We start from the raw sequence: 20,980 nt of genomic DNA on the forward strand, positions 1-20,980 counted from the left end.
CATTTTTCACTGGTGGGGTTTCACAGTGCAATCTGAGCCAATTTAACAGCTCACTGCTGCTGAAAAAGGACAGAGGCACCAGTGCCTTTACCAATCCCCTCTTCTGCTCCCAGCCACGTCTCTCCTGCTTACGTTATGCCAACTATAGCAACGCTGCTCTGAGCCACTTTAACTCACTAAACCACCAGAAACAAATGGGCAATTTGGAACTGGTTTGTAGGATGAATGAGGGAGTCTGGAGGCAGGAGGAAAGGAGGGAGAGCCATCACACAGTGGGGAGCAATAGGAAAGATGGAACCATCAGGTTGGCTTGGATGCTTGTGAAAAGCCTGCTTTAACTATTCATTTTAACTCCAATCATGAAGGTGCCAGGATTGCTATTTCTTCCTTCCTTCACCCAAAGATAGATTTATCCTGACAAAGTAGCTGAGAAAGGGTTCTAGGTATGTCTAGGTTGTGCTCAGTAAGACAGCAACTGGAGAAAGAAGAGGAGCCTGTTTCATAAATAAGGGTGCAAAGGAAGCAATTCAACTGCCTCAGCAGGGGCAATGAATGCCATCTGTGGTACTTCAGGACCTCACAGGTGATCTCCCTTCACTGCTCCAGAAATGTGTGCCTGCCCCATGGATCCTGTGCTACGCATGCCAGCCCCTGTGGGTGGCTGAGATCCCTGGCATCTCGAATGGCACTGGGTACCAGTGTCTATGCGGCTCCATCTTGCACATCACGCAGAAGATTAGGGGAACTGAGAGTGACCCACTAGCTTTCAGTAGGCCGTGCTTCAGGGCTGAGTTCTGAAAATTGATTCAAATAAAACAGAGGACAGAAAGTCAATCTTTTGGAAAGTCATTCCAAGCTGTTCTGGGTGAAGTTCAGTCAGTCCAGCTCTCACATTCAAGGGAGTTTGCCTCTCACAACCCTGAGCTCTCTCACTCTGCTTTTTATCTGGAGTTCAGTTAGCTCAGGGGGTATTATAACCGCCACGGATCATTACTTTGCAGAGCTGATGCAGTTTCTTTCACATTTAGGACACTGATCCATCTTAAGGAGGGAGAATCACCTCACATGGTGCCTGCCATCCAGCAGGGTCCAGCTGCCCTCAGTTCACCACACCAGGGCACTTCCTAATGTACCAGGCCAAAGGAGGCCTGCGGAGCTGTGCTTCACTGCTCTCCATGGACAAGGAAGGGGCTTTATGAGATTAAGTGACATTAAGTTCACCTTAGGTGTTTTTATTTCTCTAATTCCCTGGAAGAGGCCAGTCTCCAGCTCTGTGGGAGTCCACTGAAGGCATTACTGCACAGAGGAGCCCAGGGGAGCTAATCTGAATTAAATTTTAAAGCGGGCAAATTCAGCCACATTAATCTCTGTGCAGAGATGCATGCTCAGAGTTCCTGTGACAGCAATTTGATTTGGGTTGCTTAAGTTCAGAAGTGAAAAAAATGAAAATGCAATGAGAGACATTGCAGTGCCCTGGGGGAGGTTGGCCAGGAGCTCAGCGAGGCCTGGCTGATCCACCTGAAAGCCCCAAGGGCACGGGAGGCTGCACCATACTGACTGTGGGCTGAAAAGGGGTGGCTGCAGTGCTGGTGTGCTGTCTGCAAGCAGGAAAGGATGAAGAAACGTGTGTCAATGTCAGGCTCTCTGACAGTATCTTAGGGTTAATACAGAAATGGCAAGATATTTTTATACATAAATCATAGAATCATAGAATCACAGAATCATTAAGGTTGGAAAAGACCTTCAAGATCATCTGGTCCAACCATCCCCCTACCACCAATGTCACCCACTAAACCATGTCCCCAAGCACCACGTCCAACCTTTCCTTGAACACCCCCAGGGACGGTGATGCCACCACCTCCCTGGGCAACCCGTCCCAATGCCCGACTGCTCGTTCTGAGAAGAAATGTCTCCTCATTTCCAACCTGAACCTCCCCTGGCACAACTTGAGGCCATTCCCTCTGGTCCTATCACCGGTTCCCTGTGAGAAGAGGCCGACCCCCAGCTCCCCACACCTTCCTTTCAGGCAGTTGCAGAGAGCAATGAGGTCTGCCCTGAGCCTCCTCTTCTCCAGACCAAACACCCCCAGCTCCCTCAGCCGCTCCTCACAGGACTTGTGCTCCAGGCCCTTCACCAGCTTCGTAGCCCTGCTCTGGGCACGCTCCAGGGCCTCGATGTCCTTCTGGTACTGAGGGGCCCAAAACTGAACACAGTACTCAAGGTACGGCCTCACCAGAGCTGATAAGGCTTTCCAAGGTGATAATGATTGACTCTATTGGAAATCAACAGTGGGATTTGGTATTAATTGACACTAATAAACCAAAACCACATGAATAGTCTCTCCGAACATGAAAAATGGTGTTGTGTTTCTATAATGGAGGAAAAAGGCAAAAGCAGGTTCGTGTGGGGCAACACATCCCCAGTGATACAATGCTGATATGGGAGAGCTCCTGGCTGAGGGTTACGTGAGCCGAGCACTTTCCTGGTTCCTGGGCAGGTGGCTTCTAGAAATAGCTGTGACTCACCAGTGTTTACCCACTAATATTTTCTCAGCCCCTGACTGAAAGGAGATTAGAGAGTGTAGATGAGAGTAGCCAAAAGGTGTGGCTAGTTTTCATTACATTGTTATCTCAATTAGTTTGAACAGTGTCATCACGCTTGCAAGGGTCTGGGAAAAGCACGTTGGTGGACAGAAATGAGAAAACAGAGAGTGAGGGACCCCCACAGGCAGACACAAAGCTGGCAGAGTTTTTCATACAGTCCAGAAGGAAAGGGGAAAGAATGACAAAAAGAGTGGCTTATAGTGAAAATCCACTTGGGGATTTTATCATGAGGGCATTTTATTTATGCTGTGGTCATGCGTTAGAGCTTCTTTTGTGGACCAAGCATCCACCATTTGTGTGTTATGTGACAAGAAGTAATATGCCCCTCTATAGACCTGTTTTTAATATTCTGTGCAGTTTAATATTCTGTACAGTCCTCCCAGAAGAAGGCGGTAGAAAATGGCAGGGTACGTAGGAGGGTGACTGAGGTGACCAAGGACTTGGAACAGTTTCCAGACAAGTAATGGCTACAAAAATTAGGACACTGATCCTTGGCAAAGACAAGTGGGTGAGACTCATTAAAAGCTTGTAAATCTTTAGCGGGACGGCAAAGATGAAGAGGAAACACCTGCTCACTGTTTCTCTTTGCATAAGATACATAACTACAGTGTTAAACAGATGAACTAGTTCAGCTGTCACTGCTTAGCAAAGGATCGCATACTGTTGATATACCAGAACAGACTCAAGCTAAAACTACTCCATTTCAGAGCACAGAGGACGAGATTCTTAAATGCAGTAGTTTTTAAAGCAACGCTCTTTAGATTTATGATTAACAGATTATTATCTTTGGCTTCTCCAGCAGTTCACACTTCTTGGAGAAAGTCACTGGGTTTTCATGCATAAATTCAATCCTGAAAACGGGGTTATTGATGCAAAAGGATTGGAATAGATTTCACGTACAGCTACTGTAAAAACATTTTCCATGCACTGAAATGAAAGAAGAGTTCTTATGTAAATTAACTACAACCTGCCATAAAAGTTTGATGGCCCTTTTCTCTCTGCTTTCTGAACTGGAATCCCCTGAGGCACACAGATAGCATCTTACATTGCCTAATTAAAGCTGGTGTGGGGTCTGGAGCACACCGGGGAGGCTGTGGCCTCTGTCTCTGCCCCGCCACGGTCAGTGCCACCCTGTCCAGGAAACGTCTGGACCAGAAGTCATTCAGGCATGAGGCTTCCTGGAGGTCCAAGCCTTCCAGAGAAAGCTACCTGGAAGGAAGAAAAGCAGAGACAGCAGCAACTATGGCAAAAGAGAGCAGGGGGAGGAGTGCAAGAAACCCAGGAGCTGTTTTTTCTTGGTTTGTAGAGCTGAATTGGGAGGGGAGAGAAAGAAAACCATAGAACTACACCCCAGCACCTCTAATAACTACAGCTCCCCATTGCTACCTGCTCAACAGCTTGCCTAAACCTGGTGTCACAAACCAAATATTTTTTATTTGTTTTGACACTGCTCTTCAGCGAAATTTGGCGGCCTGGAGTCCCTGCTTCAGAAAATGCAGTGAACATGAACACTCCAGGTTTTATAGACCTCTACCATGCCCTCCCTTATCTCTTTTTTGTCTTCAGAAAGTGACAAAGCTCTGTTGATCCTAGCTATTTCCCACCCTTCAGATCATCAGAGTCACCCTCTCTGAACCCTTCTTGCTTCACTATTGGCTTCTGAGAGGGGAAGGTTTTGTGCTTCCAGCAGCAAACCAGCAGAGGCTTTTAAAGCAAAGTTTTTTAAATGTATGATTATCAGATTATTATCTTTGGATTCTCCAGCAGTTCAGACTTCTCAGAGAAGTCTTTCAGCAGCATAAAGGGCTTTAGGAGAGGGACGCCCTTTCATTAGCACCAGCACTGCCTTACCACAAGGGAAGATGTCTCCTACATTTCCAAATGCACAGCAAAGAGAGGCTCAGGTATCTACCGCATGATTGCAGTTTCTGAGTTGTATCTGGAGTGGAAGACCATGGTCTGAGAGACCACCATGGTCCTGCCCCCCCTCTATGGCCCCACTCCCCAGCACTCACAGCAGCACCTATCTCACCACAGGAAGCCCTGAGCACCACGTTGGAGCACATTGGTACAACCCCTTCTCCTTCTCAGAAACATCTATGGCACACAGCAGGACCATGGGCGCTCAGCACCTTGCAGACCTGGGTGCTGAACACCCGCAGACAAGGGTGCTATGCAGTCATGATGCTGCTCAGGGCACATTTCTGACTTGCTGACATGACTGCCTTCAGTGCTCTGGCTTGTTGTTTTTCCCCCTCACTTGCTGTGCTTAAGCACCAAGAAACAAACAAGATGAAGATCTGTTATCTCTGTAGGCCATACCCTAACTCCTACAGCACCGGATTTTTCTCTTACATGACTGCTTTTACAACAGGAACATTAGTAATTCTGATGAAAGTACACATGGTATTTTACAACAGGAACATTAGTAATTCTCATGAAAGTACACATGGTATTAGTCTCCAGAATGTCGTTTTTGCAGAAACAAAGGCTCTCTTTCATTTCCCTTCACTTATCTCACCGGCTTACCACCATCTTAACACAATCCATTTCCCCTCCTACCCACAAACCTAACAAAAAAGTGCAAAATGAAGACAGCCACATGCCACCCAACGCTCACATAAGAGGAGGAACTTGAGCTTGCAGTGAAAATTCCTGTCTCTCTTTGGCTGTTTTCTCTCCTCTTTCTACTGAGAGGGCAGTTGCTTTGTACCTCAAACAAGTTGCTAGGTCACGATCCACCCAGTGTGGCTGACAGTTCATCTCTCCTGACTCCAGATTGCTTCGGACTAAATGTCCACATGTGAATTAGTCACCTGGAGCATCTTCGTCAACAGGAGATAACAAAGCATTTTACGAGTTTGGCTTGACACCCTTCTAGAGAGCAGATGCAGGGGTAGACACCTACCAGAGGAACACCCTGAGCTCTCCAGGCAGGTTTGGGTGTAACATTTGTGGCCATGCCCCATCAGAGAGAGGGGAATGAAAGACCCTATGGTATTTCCTGGTCTTGTGATCCCATATTACACTTACTGGCATAAGAAATGTATCTAATAGCTAACACCATGAAGGCGTAGCTCCTGTTCACGTAATTCCATCAAGCTTCCTGTTCACATTTTATTGCCAAGCTTAAAACTGACCCCAGTAGCCTGGCTAAAAATGCAGTCTCCCCATACCATATTATCTGGTACTACCCGAGAGCTCTACAATGTTTGATTTTACCATCAGTTGAGAAGGACATCATGTGAGTATGCACCAGACCGATCGCCCTGCAGTGTGATCACCTTATCTGCCTGCAAAACTGCAACCATAGCCTTCACCTGTTTTACTGAACAAAATCAAATGTAGCTTGCAAAAGCTTTTATCTGGAGCCCACTGCTGCTACTGAGTACTTCAATGTTTTGAAATTATACAATGAGATGTCCCTGCTTCACATGCATCCCTTTCTCACAGTACAACAAGACTGGATTTTACGCAGCCAGATTCCTCCTGTTTGAATCAAATAAATTTCTTCTTCTCATTTGCATCCTTATAGCTTCCCACGCAGCTCAGCCATAGATGTTTTGTTTTCTTTCTGTGATAAAATTCTGTATAACCATTCAAACTCTCGTGTCTACACAACTATAGCTAAAAGCATGACAAAGTCAGTTTGCTTTCTTCCTTGGCTGTGTTGTATTAGAAAAGGGAAAGAAAATTTTTAGCAACTGCACTTCTTGGAATCCCATATAGATATGCTCTGTTGGTTTATTTAATCTACAACAAGTTTATTTATTAAAATTGAACCTGAAATCCTGTGGGAGACATTTTTATGTTCATATGTCAGCAGCCGCCTATTTTGCCTTTTTTTAACCTCAACAGAAACATATTTATACAGAATTTTCTCAGCAGTGCCCATAATACAATCCCATCTCTAGGCAAGCTTCCAAGCCTCAGCTGCCTGGTCGTATGAATGAGGGAGTGCTTTGTGCTTTAAAACCTCAAACAGCATTACCCGCAGTAATTTTTTCATTCTCCTTTCCAAAATTCATCCCATTGCCCTCTTCTGATGCTCCTAAACCCACTTTTCTAGAAATAAGTTACTTTAAAGTTAACATTGCCCACAGAATTATTTTTCTACCTTCTCATCTTTTGCACAACCAGGTAATTATTGCATCTATAACACAACATGCTTCTTCATGTGTTCAGCCCCTATCCCACGGTATAGGCTTGATAAGGGAAAGACAGTTACACCGTTAAATGCTTTTGATTTTGGTGTGAGTCAGACCGAGGCCCCAGTAATACATAATGATTTTCCTTCTTTCTCCTGAGTTCCACATCTAACAGATTAATTCCTTCCATAAGCACCCGTGAAACAACCACTTCTTATTAAATTGGATTGCTGTTAATTCTGATTTTCCCAGCCTCGTCTTTGTTTCTGTGTAGTTGCAGAGAGTATTTAGCATCAAAGCCTTGCACAGCTTCTCGTTGCTGTTCCAGTCTCAGCTTCGTTAGCATTTCTCTCAGTATTTTATCAATTTATGGACAGATGCCCACACATTTCCATAACAGACAAGGGACTTCTATGCACACCCACTGCTAATGGATTTGAAATTACTCAGTGTATTTTATCTGCAGGGCTTCTCCTTCATAATACCTGTGGGATAATTTGCAAAGCAGTTTTTGTATCATCTCCTTATTTAATTTTCTTCCTTGATGTCTCAAACCAGAATGAGACCAGAATGGTGATGTCTTCATACGGCTCTGCTTCAAAGCTGCATGCAGGCCATAAGCAAGGGGCTACAGGAGTGAGTAATAGGCAGCAATCTCTCTTCTTGCTGCCCTAATATCACTGCAAACCAGAAACCAAAATACAATGATGGCCAGATCCAGACAGTCTGTCTTCAGCTTCTAACATAGGTATTGCAGTCCCTAAAATGCCTAGTCCTCTAAACACTGTAATTCAGAGCCCGTAACATAACTCCCTGTAGAGGTGATAAAGCCTTGCCAGGTCCCACTTCCCTGCCCCTCATTTGACTTTCTTGTGAGGCAAAGGCACCCCCGTGAGCAGCTCTCTGCTCCATGAGATGCTCTCAGTCATGCTTTGGCTGAAGAGAAACCTATCTACTTGTGGAACAAAAGCACCTACAGGCTGAGAAATCGGGGGATAACTCCAGGGTCTTATCTGCACTCTACCTCTGGGTGGTTTGTGGTTTTTAATGTTCCCACATATTGCCCAAATCATTCCTAAGAGATGGATTTGATTCAGGCATAGTATGGAGAAGAGGATGGAGATATAATGCAAACTCCCACCTTTATTCTGCCAGCAGTACTCAGTTTTTCCCCTTGCAATGGCTGTTTTTCAGTTCTTGACTTCCCTTCGATTGGCAGCCCACTGAGTTCATTATGTGGTGGAGATTTAACAGCAAGTGTCAAATGGCAGGCCGGGTACAAATCTAAAATCAAACTATGACACGGAGCTTCTGCCAAGCAGGCTGGTGTGTCAACACCTCTGTTCATCGTGTGTTCAGACCAGCTTAAGTCAACAACAAACACGCAGCTAAATTTGAGGAAGTCCCTCATTATTTCAGTGCCACAGCCATGAGAATGTTCCTTGTGCCACTGGCAAAGGTTTATTTGCACGGTCATGGTTTCAGGTGCAGCTCCAGAGCACGTGAGGCCAGGGCTGTGGTTCCTTTGGCTCTTGGAGCTCGCTTCCCATGTCAGGGCAGGGAGGAGACGGCAGAGCTGGTGCACTGACCTGGCTGGGTCATCTCTGTGGGTGCCATCAGTCTTGCCGTGGTGTGTACCTCTTGGCACCATGTCACACAAATATTATACATCTCTCTGAATGGCCTGATTAACTGCTGGGTGCTTGTGAGCGTCTGTTTTAGGAAGAATGATTGCTACTTAAGGAGCACACACAAAATTTGGGTCCCACAATCTCAGTACTCATTCAGCCCTGTGTAGAAGAGAGAGCTCCTGTCTCAAAAAGCTTAAAAACCTAAGCAAATTAAGGGTGCGTTTCACTAAGCAGCCTATACGGGGCACCCCACAAGTGCATACTGAATCATGAAACAGAACAATATGAAGCAGAAACACCAAAACCACCAGCTCTTTCCCACAACCAGTCACAGCTAAAGCCCTCAGAGATGCCAGAAAGGGAACAGTCAGCCTGGGCCGTGATCCATGGACTGCAGGTGTGTGGGGCAGAGTGCCCTCTGCTTTGCAGTACCCAAAACCAAAGGAGTACCAAACCCAAACGAATCTGACCCCAATACTCTCACCCTTAATAGAGAGAACTGTAAAATAACCGGAGTCCCTGGGTCCCTGGGCTTGGGTCTGTAGCTGTGACCCGACACGGGTCCCTGCACTCTCTGCAGCAGCATCTTGTCCCTGCTGAAAAATGCAGTAACCATGCATGTAACCATGTAAGGCAGGGGGGAAAGAAAAGGAGGTGATTTTTTTTTTTATACAAGCCATTTCTATGCTCCTTTTATAATACTCTTCTAGATGTCAAAGCCAGCAGCCTACTGAGCACTGTCTGGATTATCAGAGAGAGATGGGGAAATGTAGCTGCTGCCACGAAGCACCCACCATCCAGGAAAGGAGAGAGCACAGGAGAGAGGAAACATTTCAAGCCTCCTGTGATTTGACTCATTGTTTATTCGGAGGGTTTGATTTGTAAATGGGAGGAAATTCACTTCCATTAACTTGTCATTCCACACCAAACACAAGCTGCACGAATTATAGCCCTTACTAACCAAGAAGGCGCGCAAAAGCTTTGCTGCTTCATGTCGGTTGCTCTGCACAAAATGAAGTTAGCAATAATATTTGCTCTTCTGAACTACCAGGAGCCAAAGTGGAGATGTCAAGTTACTGAATGCACCAGCACTGACGCAGACACAACCCATCTCCACGGGGCAGCAGCACAGGGGAGTGGGGCACGGGGGCCAAATATTTTTCTCCCTTACCTGGAAGCCCATTTGTTGGCTTGCAAAGCAATTGATTCCTTTTAAGCAGCAAAAATCCACTGCGTTAGAGACTTGGAAGCCAGATAAAATAGGCACTTAAGAATATAAACATGGAAGAGGAAAAGAGAGAGGGACTGAAGTTTTGAGTCAGTTATAGATTTAAATTCACATTTATCTTAATTTTTAAGACATTCATATTTGTTTTGTGAAAGGTATTGTGTAGCCATATGGTTTTTTTTTTCAGTTTGAACTTAGATATCAGTTCAAAAGAAAAAAAAAAAGATACTAACACAAAGTTGAGGCATGCTAAAACTTAATGAGTGCAAGACTGAAGCCAAAGCAGCTCTGCAATAATCATTGAAATTGGAAATGCAGCTGAGTCACCTGTGATATAACTTGCATTACCTCCGCATTTGAGCACACAGAGCCTTCACTTTTTCCAAAATCTCTGTCAAATACAGACCTGGATTGTTCTCAGACCGGGTTTCATATCCAGGAGTAGCTTATCAGACATCCTGTACCCAGGAGCCGGGATGATCTAAGAACTTTGCAGCTGACCCCCCCAGCCTGCATCTTCCCTTCTCTGTACAGATCCTTCTAAAATAATTAGCTGATCCTTCATGAAAAAAGAGTGGATTTAGAAACAGTCACATTTACACCCAATTTTTCTCTCACTTGGGAATGGGAGAAAAATGACTTCAGATAGAATAGAAATTCGGGATCTATGCAATTTCTCTCTCAAAACAGCCACTTACAGGAAATTGTCTGCAAAAATGAGCAACTGCACGTAGGAACCGCAGATTTGCAGACCTCAGAACTGGTAGCAGCCTCTGCGAGAAAGTCTGCAGGGAAAACACTAGACTGCCTTTTACCTCCTCTGCCTTCTTCACAGCTAGCGTGTTTGATGAAAGATTTAACAAAGCTCATTTAACTGTCACTATGTTTCCACACAAACACAGCATAGAATGTGAGGGAAGAAAGCTTGCTGCTTTTTTTGCAAAGGATAACAAAAATCCTTTGTTGTTTAATTGCTTTCCTTTCCAAGTAGAGGAAAGGGACTTTTACCAGCAGAGAGTGGCTGGGCTGTGCTCAGCCCCGATATCAGCGGCAGGACCCCCACCTCAAATCATACAGATCCAGCTCCACCGCGGCCACGGAAACCTCAGCTGCAGCATCAGAACCATGCCCAGAGCTCTGACCACATGCTGCAAACAACACGCTGTCCTAAACCGTAACGTGCATCGTCAGGAGCCAAAGATCTGCATATCAGAAGCTGGATAAAGCCAGTTAAGAATCCGCAGTGAAATTTATTTCCAAAAACCCTAGGCATTTCTCTTAAAGCACCTGTACAGAAATTGAAGCCGTGATAAAGTCTTGACACTCAACATCTGCTAAGGTATTTCTACAAAATGTGGGAAATGCCAGGTCAGACAACTTCCAAAACCAATTTGCCTAAAAGAAAGATCCAACCATCTTTATTTTTTTCTGATGGCAATTCCCAGGATGCCAGAGCATTCCCACTGTACTTCATTCCCTCTTGAGCTGGTTCTTGAAGGCATCTTACCTAATACTAAGAGTGTTCTTGAACACTTATCTAACCTGTGTTAGTTTAATTTATCCCCAGGGCCTTCTGGTGAAGTAAAATCCATAGCTTGGGAAACCTTGAACCATTGCCTACCCAGACTGCCTGCCGCCTCTCTGCCTCCAAAACCAGAAAAAACAATAGTCATCTCCTCGTCAGAGCAGAGGTGGCATGGCAGGATGGAGGCCAGTGTTCCCTGCTGCCCCGTGTTTTTAAAAACGCCAGTGGATTTATGACATGGAGATAAATTCAGCCTTCAATTTTGCAAGCAGTTGCCTGAATAAATCAGGTCTGCAGTGTCCCTGTAAATTCAGATTAGTGCTGCTGAAGCTGCCCTTTGTATTTATGCATCTGTCTCACCGCACTGCAATGACTGCAGCACCAAGTTTAACAACAGTTCTGTTGTTTTACCGTGGTTCAAGTACACAGCAGGGGTAAAATTCTCATTTTGGCTGGCAGTGAGATAAAAGCCTCCTACAACCAGCACTCGGGGACAGGTACGTGAATTTTTTTCTCCAGTCTTTGGAAACATCAAACTGCTTTGTCCTCTTCCTCACTACACCAAATCCTTAGTGTCAGCAGCATGTGAGCAGGGCACATTCACAACAACTGTTTAACCAAAGGCTTGTCAGAAAGAAAGGCCATGGTGCATCTGATATGTCTTTATATATATATGTATATGCTTGCTCTCTGCAAAGTAGCCATTTCTAACTATACCATGCCCACACAGTTGAAACTGTTAGCAGTGAGCCCAGTACTGTGTTTGAAACCACAAAAATTTGCAGGTTATATTAGGAATCGATCTGGTGCATTGGAAAAGACCTTTTGGCCTCTGTTACTGTTACATATTGCATTGCCTGGTTTGCTCTGGCGGACATACTATTGCAGGTATCTCCCTGGCTTTGCCACATTTCAGCAGTATTGCAGTCAGTACAATTTGGGAATAAACATTCATTCATTTAAGTGTGATGGGATCTCCATTCTTTCCCTCTAAAATAAAAAGAATTATTTGACAACCATGATGCCATGTCTAAAACTGATATAAAGGTGAGGCTGATGAACAAGTCAGTCCCAAGAGGCTGGTACAGACTGCTGTAATTAGGGAAGCCCTTCGCTTCTGTCCTTCTACTTTCATTCAGGTCTCAGTAGGATGCAATGAGGATGGAGCCCGGCTCTTTTCAGTAGTGCCCAGTACCAGGACAAGAGGCAACGGGCACACACTGGAACACAGGAGGTCCTATCTGAACACCAGAAGCACTTCTGTACTGTGGGGGTGACAGAGCACTGGCACAAGTTGCCCAGGGCGGTTGCAGATTCTCCCTTCTTGGAGATCTTCAAAAGCCACCTGGATGTGACCCTGGGCACCCTGCTCTGGGTGTCCCTGCTTTAACAGGAGGGTTGGACCAGATGGACCCCAGAGGGCCGTGCCAACCTCAACCGGTTTGTGATTCTGTCTTTACATCTTATTCAGAAGCATCGTTGTTCCAGGGATCAGCCAGATGACACACAGCCACTGCACTGCTATTCAGCGAGACAAGAAAATTGAGGGATTACCCAGAGTTAAAACCTTTTTGATTTTTACATCTCTCTTGCAGAAAAGCCTATTGACATAGCTTGTTACCGTCTCACTTCAGCCCTTTGCATCCCCGACCAGCTGCCACCAGCAGATCCTGGCGTGGGCACCACGGGGGTGTCAGGGGATGGCAGCAGCCCCAGCCAGCTGTCCCTGCCCTTCCACAAGGACGTTTCCGTGGTGGCATTTGAACAAAAAGAGTTAGGAGAAGAGGAAGCTTGCCCCACCAATTTAATGCAGTTCCCCTTCTCTTGAGAGATCGTGAAAACAGCTTCTGTAGGTACACGTGGGAACATGCACTCATGCCTCCAGACCTGGCAGGACTCACCCCGGAGCAGCAGCCAGCATTGAAGGCATCGGGTGCCACAGCCCCTGGGGACGCGCAGCCATCTCATGTCTTCTGTCACTGATGGAGAGGAGAGGATCAGCTCAGCTCTGCTGGTGAAGTGAAGAACATAACCTCGGTTAGGCTGGGACTGAAACAAACACTTATTTTGTCCTAAGTTTTAAAATTATTTTTTACTTTCCAGCTTTAAAGGCAAAGTGCTTCAACAATGGAAACACTGTTCAGATGAAATCAGCAAATAGTCAATTCAGCAATTAAAATAAAAAAAAGCAGCTATTTCATTTGCATTTTTTCAACATATAAACTATTTATCCAAAAAATATCATTCAAACAAAGTGCCTCAGCTCCAGCTTTAAATTTATTAAATTTATTATTTGCATCAGGAAGGAAACAGGATGACACTGCAACCTGAATTTTTAAAAAACATTATGATGATTCTTACAGGGATGATCATAACCTATAACATGCCTGTGTAAATAAGCACTTTGATATTAGTGTGAGCATTTTTCCCCTTTTGTAGATGAAACTGACTCAACAATTTTCTGTTTCATTTTGTTTTATGTGAAATAGATTAACTCCATTTCTCTAGAAAATGCCACTTAGCTGTACACTCTTTGAAGTGAGTGGGAAAAAAGCAAATTAAGGGTTTGGTGCAGGCATGAATCTTTTTGCCATCTCGCTCCTTGCACAGGACTGCAGATTGGTTTGCAAACTTAAACAAGTGAGAGTGAAATCTTTAGATAAATCTGAGCAGTAGAACACAGACAATTCATTTTTAATTCCTGTCTACGTTCATCCTAAGGAAGAACTGACAGAAGCACAGCCTGTGGAGCATACCTGCGAGAGGTACATGCACAGCAAGAGGAGCATGGCATGAAAGCCAAATGTCTTCCTTTGTAACCAGTCGTGCAGATGTATAAAACATTTTAGTCTTCAGAATTTGAAGTGGCAGGCTGTGGGAGTGAAATTCAACCTACTCTGGAATAAATCAAATACGATCAAAGGAAGACCTTTAAGTGATTTTTATTTCAGAAGAAGGGCTTGTGACATCCTGAAATGAAATATTTGATAGGCACAAATTGTCTAGACTGTATTTCCCTTGTAACACCTTTTCAGCCATAACTCCCATAGCAAAACGTCAGGGAGGAAGAAAACACAATTAAAGCCAGGCTACAGAATACACTTACACAGTGCTGCATCACCCAGAGCTTCTTTCCAAAGCAAGGACACTAAAAACATCTAAAGGGCATTTAATGTAAAACTAGGGAGAGGCCATGCACGTGTCTTGGCCAATAAACTATAAAAAATACTAAAACCACACAAAAAAAACTCCGGAGAACTCCTTGGCTTTGCCCGAATGCAGAGAGTAGCCCAGGCTCGTGCCAGGTGCAGGTTTGCATCAAGCCCAAAGTGAAAAATCAAGAAATGCTGCATGGCACCTCAGTGGGAAGAGCAGAAAATAGTGAATATTGCCTCTTACAGAGGTGCAGGATCAGTCCTGCCTGCAGTGGGCCAGTGCCAGCACCAAGCGTCAGCCTGGACTTACTTCCCCCCATTCAATGTCATCGTCCAGATGCTCCATATGCAATGGTTAAAGATGGATTTTTGAATCTCCTTCTGAAAACTACAGGGAAAATTATAGGAGAAGCTCTTTCTGAAATTTCGGGAGAAACACAGCACCACATTCATTGCATGCGGATGAAGACAATAATCTCCCAGTGCCTGCACCTGCAATGCGGTCCTCACATTCAAAAAAGACAGCAGCTGGGATTGGCACCGTGATTCTCCAGATTTAGACCCATTTTGATGTTCTTGCCTGCTCTCCTGCCTGTCACCAGTTAGTGACCCCATGTTCTTAGTCCTCGTAGGAGCCCACACTGAAGACCATCATGTATCTACCTTCTCCTTGACTTGGTTCTGCAGGTCCATCACACCAAAACCACACCAATTTATTTTCAACGTTAGCCTTGTTAGGAAGCCCTGAAACTCTGGACACAACCAGGGCTGTGTGCTTTCCTCTCAGGCCCTGACAATGGTCGATAGGAGATACTTGATGTCGGACAGGTGGTCCTGCATGGGGACATTTTAATTACCAATTCCCAGGGCTGACGTCCCTGTATGTGTGTGCTCGCTGTTGCTAGCTCAGCCCAAGCTGTCAACATGGTGTAACAGTGCTGTCTTCCTGGCTCTTCTTTCCCATACCACCACTCAAGATGTGACATTCAGGTAGGTCAATATACATCAGAAACTCTCCGTGCTGAAAACTGTCATCCTCACCTCAGTACACAGGGGAAGGAAATATAATATTATCACTATTGCCAACAGATCGGCGGCAGTAGCTCAGGTTCCCAAACATATCCAGTGCTAAAATGTAGAAATACCTGCTCCGATCACATAAGAAAGCTGATGGTATGATTTGCAACTGCAACAAAACAAATTGAGTTGAGAAATTTTGTGCCTAATTAAGAAAAAGCAAAAATACAAAAACTGCTTGGCTCTTAAAATTTTCATCTGATATGGATCTCTTCCTGGAAAAAGCGAGTGTCATGCTTAAATGATACGTAAAACCAGCAACAGCCTCTCCAGAGTTTAATTCAGAGACTTTTCCACCTCTTCAAAGCAGATAACTACAATCCACTTACAGAAATACCAGCACCCTATAAAGCTCTTGAATAGTTTGTAGAGAACAACTACAGCGTCAAAACAAAAGCTTCGCAGACAGCAGGTGTTAGATGGGGATTAAAAACCATGGGGAAGACAGTCACTTAAATATCACTCTTTCTGCAGGCGAATACTAAACCCTCCAATCCTTTCTGCATTACCCTTCCCAGTCTCAAAAGTGCAATGCCATCCAGAAGCTGCTAACACACAATGTCGGTTAATGTTCGTGTCTGTAAAGGCAACATTCAAACCATGCTAAACCCCTCTGCTTACATTGTTTTAACAGGCTTTAAAGACATAAATTGGTACAATATGACTATGTATTATATATTTGTTTGGGGTTTTAGTGCCCATTAGTTTGCCATCAGAATGGTCTGATGAAAATGTCAACTTGAGTCTAGGGTGGCCAGTTTACAAAATCACACTGGGAAGTTAAATATTGACAGTAAAAAAGCAAATATTAAAAATGACAACAAAAGGCCATGGTTCTCAGCCAAAGTCTGTGGAGACTATGAGAAAACATAAAATCACCGTGGCAAAATATTGTCCATGAATCTCTCTGGCATCTTTTGTCCCATGTTCAGGAGAGTGTTTCAGACCCACAGAGCCTCATGCTTTGAGCAACCCCACTGCTGTCCAGCCTAGAGAACATCAGCTCCGCTTTGATAACCTCCTTCCTGCCTTCCTGAGTACTTTCAAGGCAAATCCATACAAAAGCTCCAATGCCATCTCCCTTACATGCCATTTTAAGAACGTCACACCAATTTCTTTGCATCTTTCCACCCATTTCTTCCCTCATCCTCCTGAAATTCAGCCACCTCATCTCTGTCTTTAAGGAACGTCACATGTCAGCCCTTCTTTACCACTACAGCTACAGCATGGATGAGGGTAAAATCTACAACCTGATCCAGAGACATCACCGCGTGCAAGTCTTAGACAACCACAAAACACACATCTCTGAGAATATTACTGCTACCTCTGTACTCACTCATTGCTGCACTGGAGAAGCACGGCCCCCGTAGTGTTCACAGCATGCCCGATACTGGATCTTCTGCTTGCGTTTGCACAAGTTGTTTGGATTACACCATCGGTAAAGCCAAGAGCAGACCGCACCAGGGGCTGTAACTTTGATATCTGCAATTGAAGGCACTCAGGGCTCTGCTGTGCAGAAGGATTCTGGGGCACAGGCGTCCATATTGCCGTACCCAGCAGCACGGTTCCTCTCCTTCAGCCTCAAGCTCTCGTTTATCAAAATGATCTTTGATAGAGGAGAAAGACCCTAAACCAAACAGAAATCAGACCGGCAGCGTTTTATTCACAACATTTACATAGAACCACAGGCAGACAGCTTCGTATCTGGAAGGGGTGACCTGTGTTCAGTGATGCCATCATTTTAATTAACTCCAAGCTATTCATTAACACCTCTGGGTTGTTCTTTGCTCTTCGGTATCTCAGGATAGAAGTTTTAATCAGCTTAGTGATTGGACAAATAAGATTTTTTTTTCCTCTATGAATTTATATATTTAAGATCTGTCTCTTAAAGCTCCTGAAAGAATTGGATGATGTAAGTCCCCCAGGGAGGGTCTCTGACACTTTTAGACTACAGGGTTATGGGGTTGGATGGTTTTTTGCATTTCACACACTCAGAACTCGTTAGTCAGAGCATCTCCTCCAGGGACATTTGACAGGGTACCTATTACAGCGCAGGGAAAGGGGGCATGGAAGAAAGGAACACGTATATGACATTATGCATGCACACATCCCTACCAGCTTCATACAAACTGATGTTAGACCCCTGGGTTTCATCAGCAGTGGGCAATGCTCTGCAGCACTCTTCACAGCAAGGGCAGGGCTGTCTCTGCTATGCAGGATGCAAAACAACTTTCTAGGCAATTAAAATTGTAAGTTCAGTCAAGCTTGTAAATCTATGGCAAATTCATCCCTTCAGGGCTCTGCGCCTTTTAGACAGAGCCCAGTAAAGACAGCACAAAGCTGGGGCATCTCCTGAGACGTTTCCCTCACGTTCGCTTGCATTTGACCTTCTGCTGACTTGAGCCCTGGCAGGAGCTCTGACTTGCAAGCCCTGGCAGCAACCCAGAGAAGGAGGAAATGGAGTGGAGGACGTCTCCATCACCTCTAGAGCATCAGTGCTGTATTCTGCAGGTATCCTGCACACATCACGGTGATAGCTGCAAGACCTTTCTGATCCTATTATAAGGCATCCTGCAGGGGCAAAGTATTTTTTAAGGGGGTATCTGTACTACTTATAGGTAGATGACAACTTTGCTATTTTTACTTAGAAAAATAAAATGGCATAATGCAGTCGCAGTCATTCTCTTCTGTCCTAGTTAGAGCAAAGATGAGCCTGCAGCAAAATGACTTAATACAGAGTATGATTCAGTAATTTTCAGAGATAGGAACTCTATTTTAGGTATTAATAGGATGTCCCAAACCCCAGAACTTCATTCATTTTCAACTTTATTTTTATTTTCATGTTCAATAATTCTTTCCTCTCCAAAAAAGTGAGACTGCTCCCCCCATCATCTATCCATAAGTAGCCTCATGCAGCCCAAGCTTCTGAGCACTGAAGTCCCAGGCCCATAAGTGACACACATGGAGACAAACATATGAATTAACTGAGAATGCCTGTGCTATTATAATAACAAAGCCTAGAACTGCTCCTGGGATTAAACACAGATCTGCAGCAGAAAAAAATCTGATCTGTGCCTCAGCAATCTGAATGAGCTGTTGGCAGACAGGGCAAACCTTTCCCCAGAGCTGTAATTAGCAAGATGGATTCATCATTACATGAGAATTTTTATTTGTTTAGAGGAGAGAAAAAAAAAAAGCCTCCTGGTATCCTGGTGATCACATTCATTACCAAAAGAAAGTTCAGCATCTAGATGAGGGCTGGGTACAGACCTGTAGGTGGCCTTCCCTGCTGCAAGATTCAAGAGTGTGAGATGGGTTTATTAAATACGTCAGGGTCCTCGGGGACTTTGCTGAGCCACCGAAGGCTGGCACAGAAGCTGAACCTGCAGGAGACATCAAAGAGCTGAGGCCAGGCTGTTTGAAGCCAGCAGCTTTCTCACAGCTTCACCCTGGCTGAAGGGAGCTCGGCCCTCCTGGCCACGCAGGCCCCGTCCGTGCCAAAGCGGGCCCGGGAGCCAGCAGCTGGGCCAACATCACCGATGGAGATCCTGCGCCCAATTCAACCTATTGTTTCTTCACCTGTGAACACAGTGGGACACAAGGGGGTCTGAAAAGGGGTCTCCATGTCCCCCTTGCACCAGGTGGTGTCTCTCGGCTGTTCACGGTTCAATCCCTAACAACAGACATGAGGGCCCCCAGGAAGACCAGGGCCTGCTCCCTGCTGAGAGGAAGCTGCCAGGTCTCTGGGACACAGGGATCCACACCCAGACGAGCTGTCCCAGGCTGTTTACACCCTGGCAGAGTTTCCCCAGAAAGACCGAGTTAAACAAATTCACTGTACGTTTTGGGGATGGCATTTTCAACCCGATCTGCTGCTAGGACATTTGATCATTTCCTCTGGTTGCTCCTAAGGTGTGGGGCACAGCCTGTCCTCCCCTGCTGCTGGCACTACGTGGAAAAGCAAACTGCTCCAGGGACGATGCTTTTCACAGAATCACAGGATGGCTGAAGGTGGTAGAGACTGCTGAAGTCTGGTCCAGCCCCTGATCAAGCAGGGACAGCTACAGCAGTTTGCCCAGGACCGTGTCGTCTGTTGTTTTGCGAAGTGGTAAGCCAGCAAATGAATTAAATTCATTCCCTGCACAAAAGGCCAGTATTAATCATTCACATCAGGGCCACAAGAAACTGACACCACACTCCCCAACTGCAAACATGGACGGTTTTGTTGGTGTAAAACGGGCTGAGGCTGTAACTGCTCAATAAACCCCCCGGTAAGTCAGAAAAGCACTGGCCTTTGAGGCGGGAGATGAACCAAGGCCTGGCCACAGGACCACCGCAGGAGACAAGAGGCATCTATCCCCACAGCAGGCATTTAAAAATATATATATATTACTTACACATACCCACACATATGCACACATACACACACCCTGCTCAAGAAGATTCACAATTTCTGGTAGGATTTCTGTGAAACCTTTGTAGGTCCCTTCCAACCGAGCAGTTCTGAACCTTTTCAGCCCACAGCTGCACGTACATTGGGTGCCTGAGACATGGAAACAGCAAACCACCTCATGGCAGCTGCTAGAAAAAGCAAAAACCCTCTGTGTAACACTCCCACGTGGGAAGTGACCTCCGGGGACACTTCAGCATCACAGGCCATCTCCAGGAGACCTCATTGCTCTCTGCAACCACCTGAAAGGAAGCTGTGGGGAGCTGGGGGTCGGCCTCTTCTCACAGGGAACCAGTGATAGGACCAGAGGGAATGGCCTCAAGTTGTGCCAGGGGAGGTTCAGGTTGGAAATGAGGAGACATTTCTTCTCAGAAAGAGCAGTCAGGCACTGGGACGGGTTGCCCAGGGAGGTGGTGGAGTCACCGTCCCTGGGGGTGTTCAAGGAAAGGCTGGACGTGGGGCTTAGGGACATGGTTTAGTGGGTGACATTGGTGGTAGGGGGATGGTTGGACCAGGTGATCTTGGAGGGCTCTTCCAACCTTAATGATTCTGTGATTCAAACATTTTTTAAAAAGAAAGGAGCACAAACACGATAGGCAGCTCAGAGGCGGGCAGCAGAGGAGCATCACTAAGCAGCCTGCAGCAGTGGCTGGGTCTGCCCCCATCCCTCTTCCCCTGCGTGGCCCCTGCATATCCCAACCTGCTGCCACCACCCGTGGCTTCGTCAGCCCCAAAGTCACCACCAGCAAGACTCATCTGGCCCCTGCTTCAGACACAGATGTGATTTTACCCAGGAGATGCATTTAGCAGTTATAAGCATTACTCAGGAGCAGAAAACTTCTTCTTAATAATACATTAAGGCAGTTTGAAATGAGCTGTACCAGCCCCTGCACAGAAATGGGTCACTGCAGAGCAGGTTTATGCAGCCAGCAAGCCCAGCAAAGATTCCCAGGGCAGAAATCTGCTGAGGAGCAGGGAATGGCAGGCAGAGAGAGCCAGCTGCATCCAATCTGTCAATAAACTTATCCCCAAAAGCCAAGACTTGTTTGGAGGTAGGAGCCCAGTTCTGCGAAGTCTTTTTTTCAAGCTAAGCCTGATGCCGGAGGATGGCTAGTCTTCACCAGATGTACATGATGATTTAAACACAAAAACACATGCACACA

At 45.6% G+C, this 20,980-nt stretch overlaps 1 protein-coding gene across 2 annotated transcripts in view; it reads right to left on the reverse strand.

The window, feature by feature from the left end:
* Nucleotides 1-17,081, reverse strand: part of FER1L6 (fer-1 like family member 6) — a 107,126-nt gene extending 90,045 nt beyond the window's left edge. The window contains exons 1-2 of one of the 2 annotated variants that reach the window (XM_083827423.1): nucleotides 16,704-17,081; nucleotides 13,037-13,146 (exon numbers count right to left, since the gene is read on the reverse strand). In XM_083827423.1, coding sequence (XP_083683549.1) covers nucleotides 13,037-13,098 — 62 coding nt within the window. In that variant the 5' untranslated portion in view covers nucleotides 13,099-13,146; nucleotides 16,704-17,081. Of the gene's footprint in view, nucleotides 1-7,892; nucleotides 7,960-13,036; nucleotides 13,147-16,703 lie in introns of those variants that run through there. The other variant, XM_083827426.1, reaches the window with a different exon arrangement.
* Between the last annotated feature and the right edge of the window lie 3,899 nt (nucleotides 17,082-20,980).

Source organism: Anser anser (genome assembly GCF_964211835.1).
Source record: "Anser anser genome assembly, chromosome: 2".
In the NCBI taxonomy this organism is placed as follows: Eukaryota; Metazoa; Chordata; class Aves; order Anseriformes; family Anatidae; genus Anser; species Anser anser.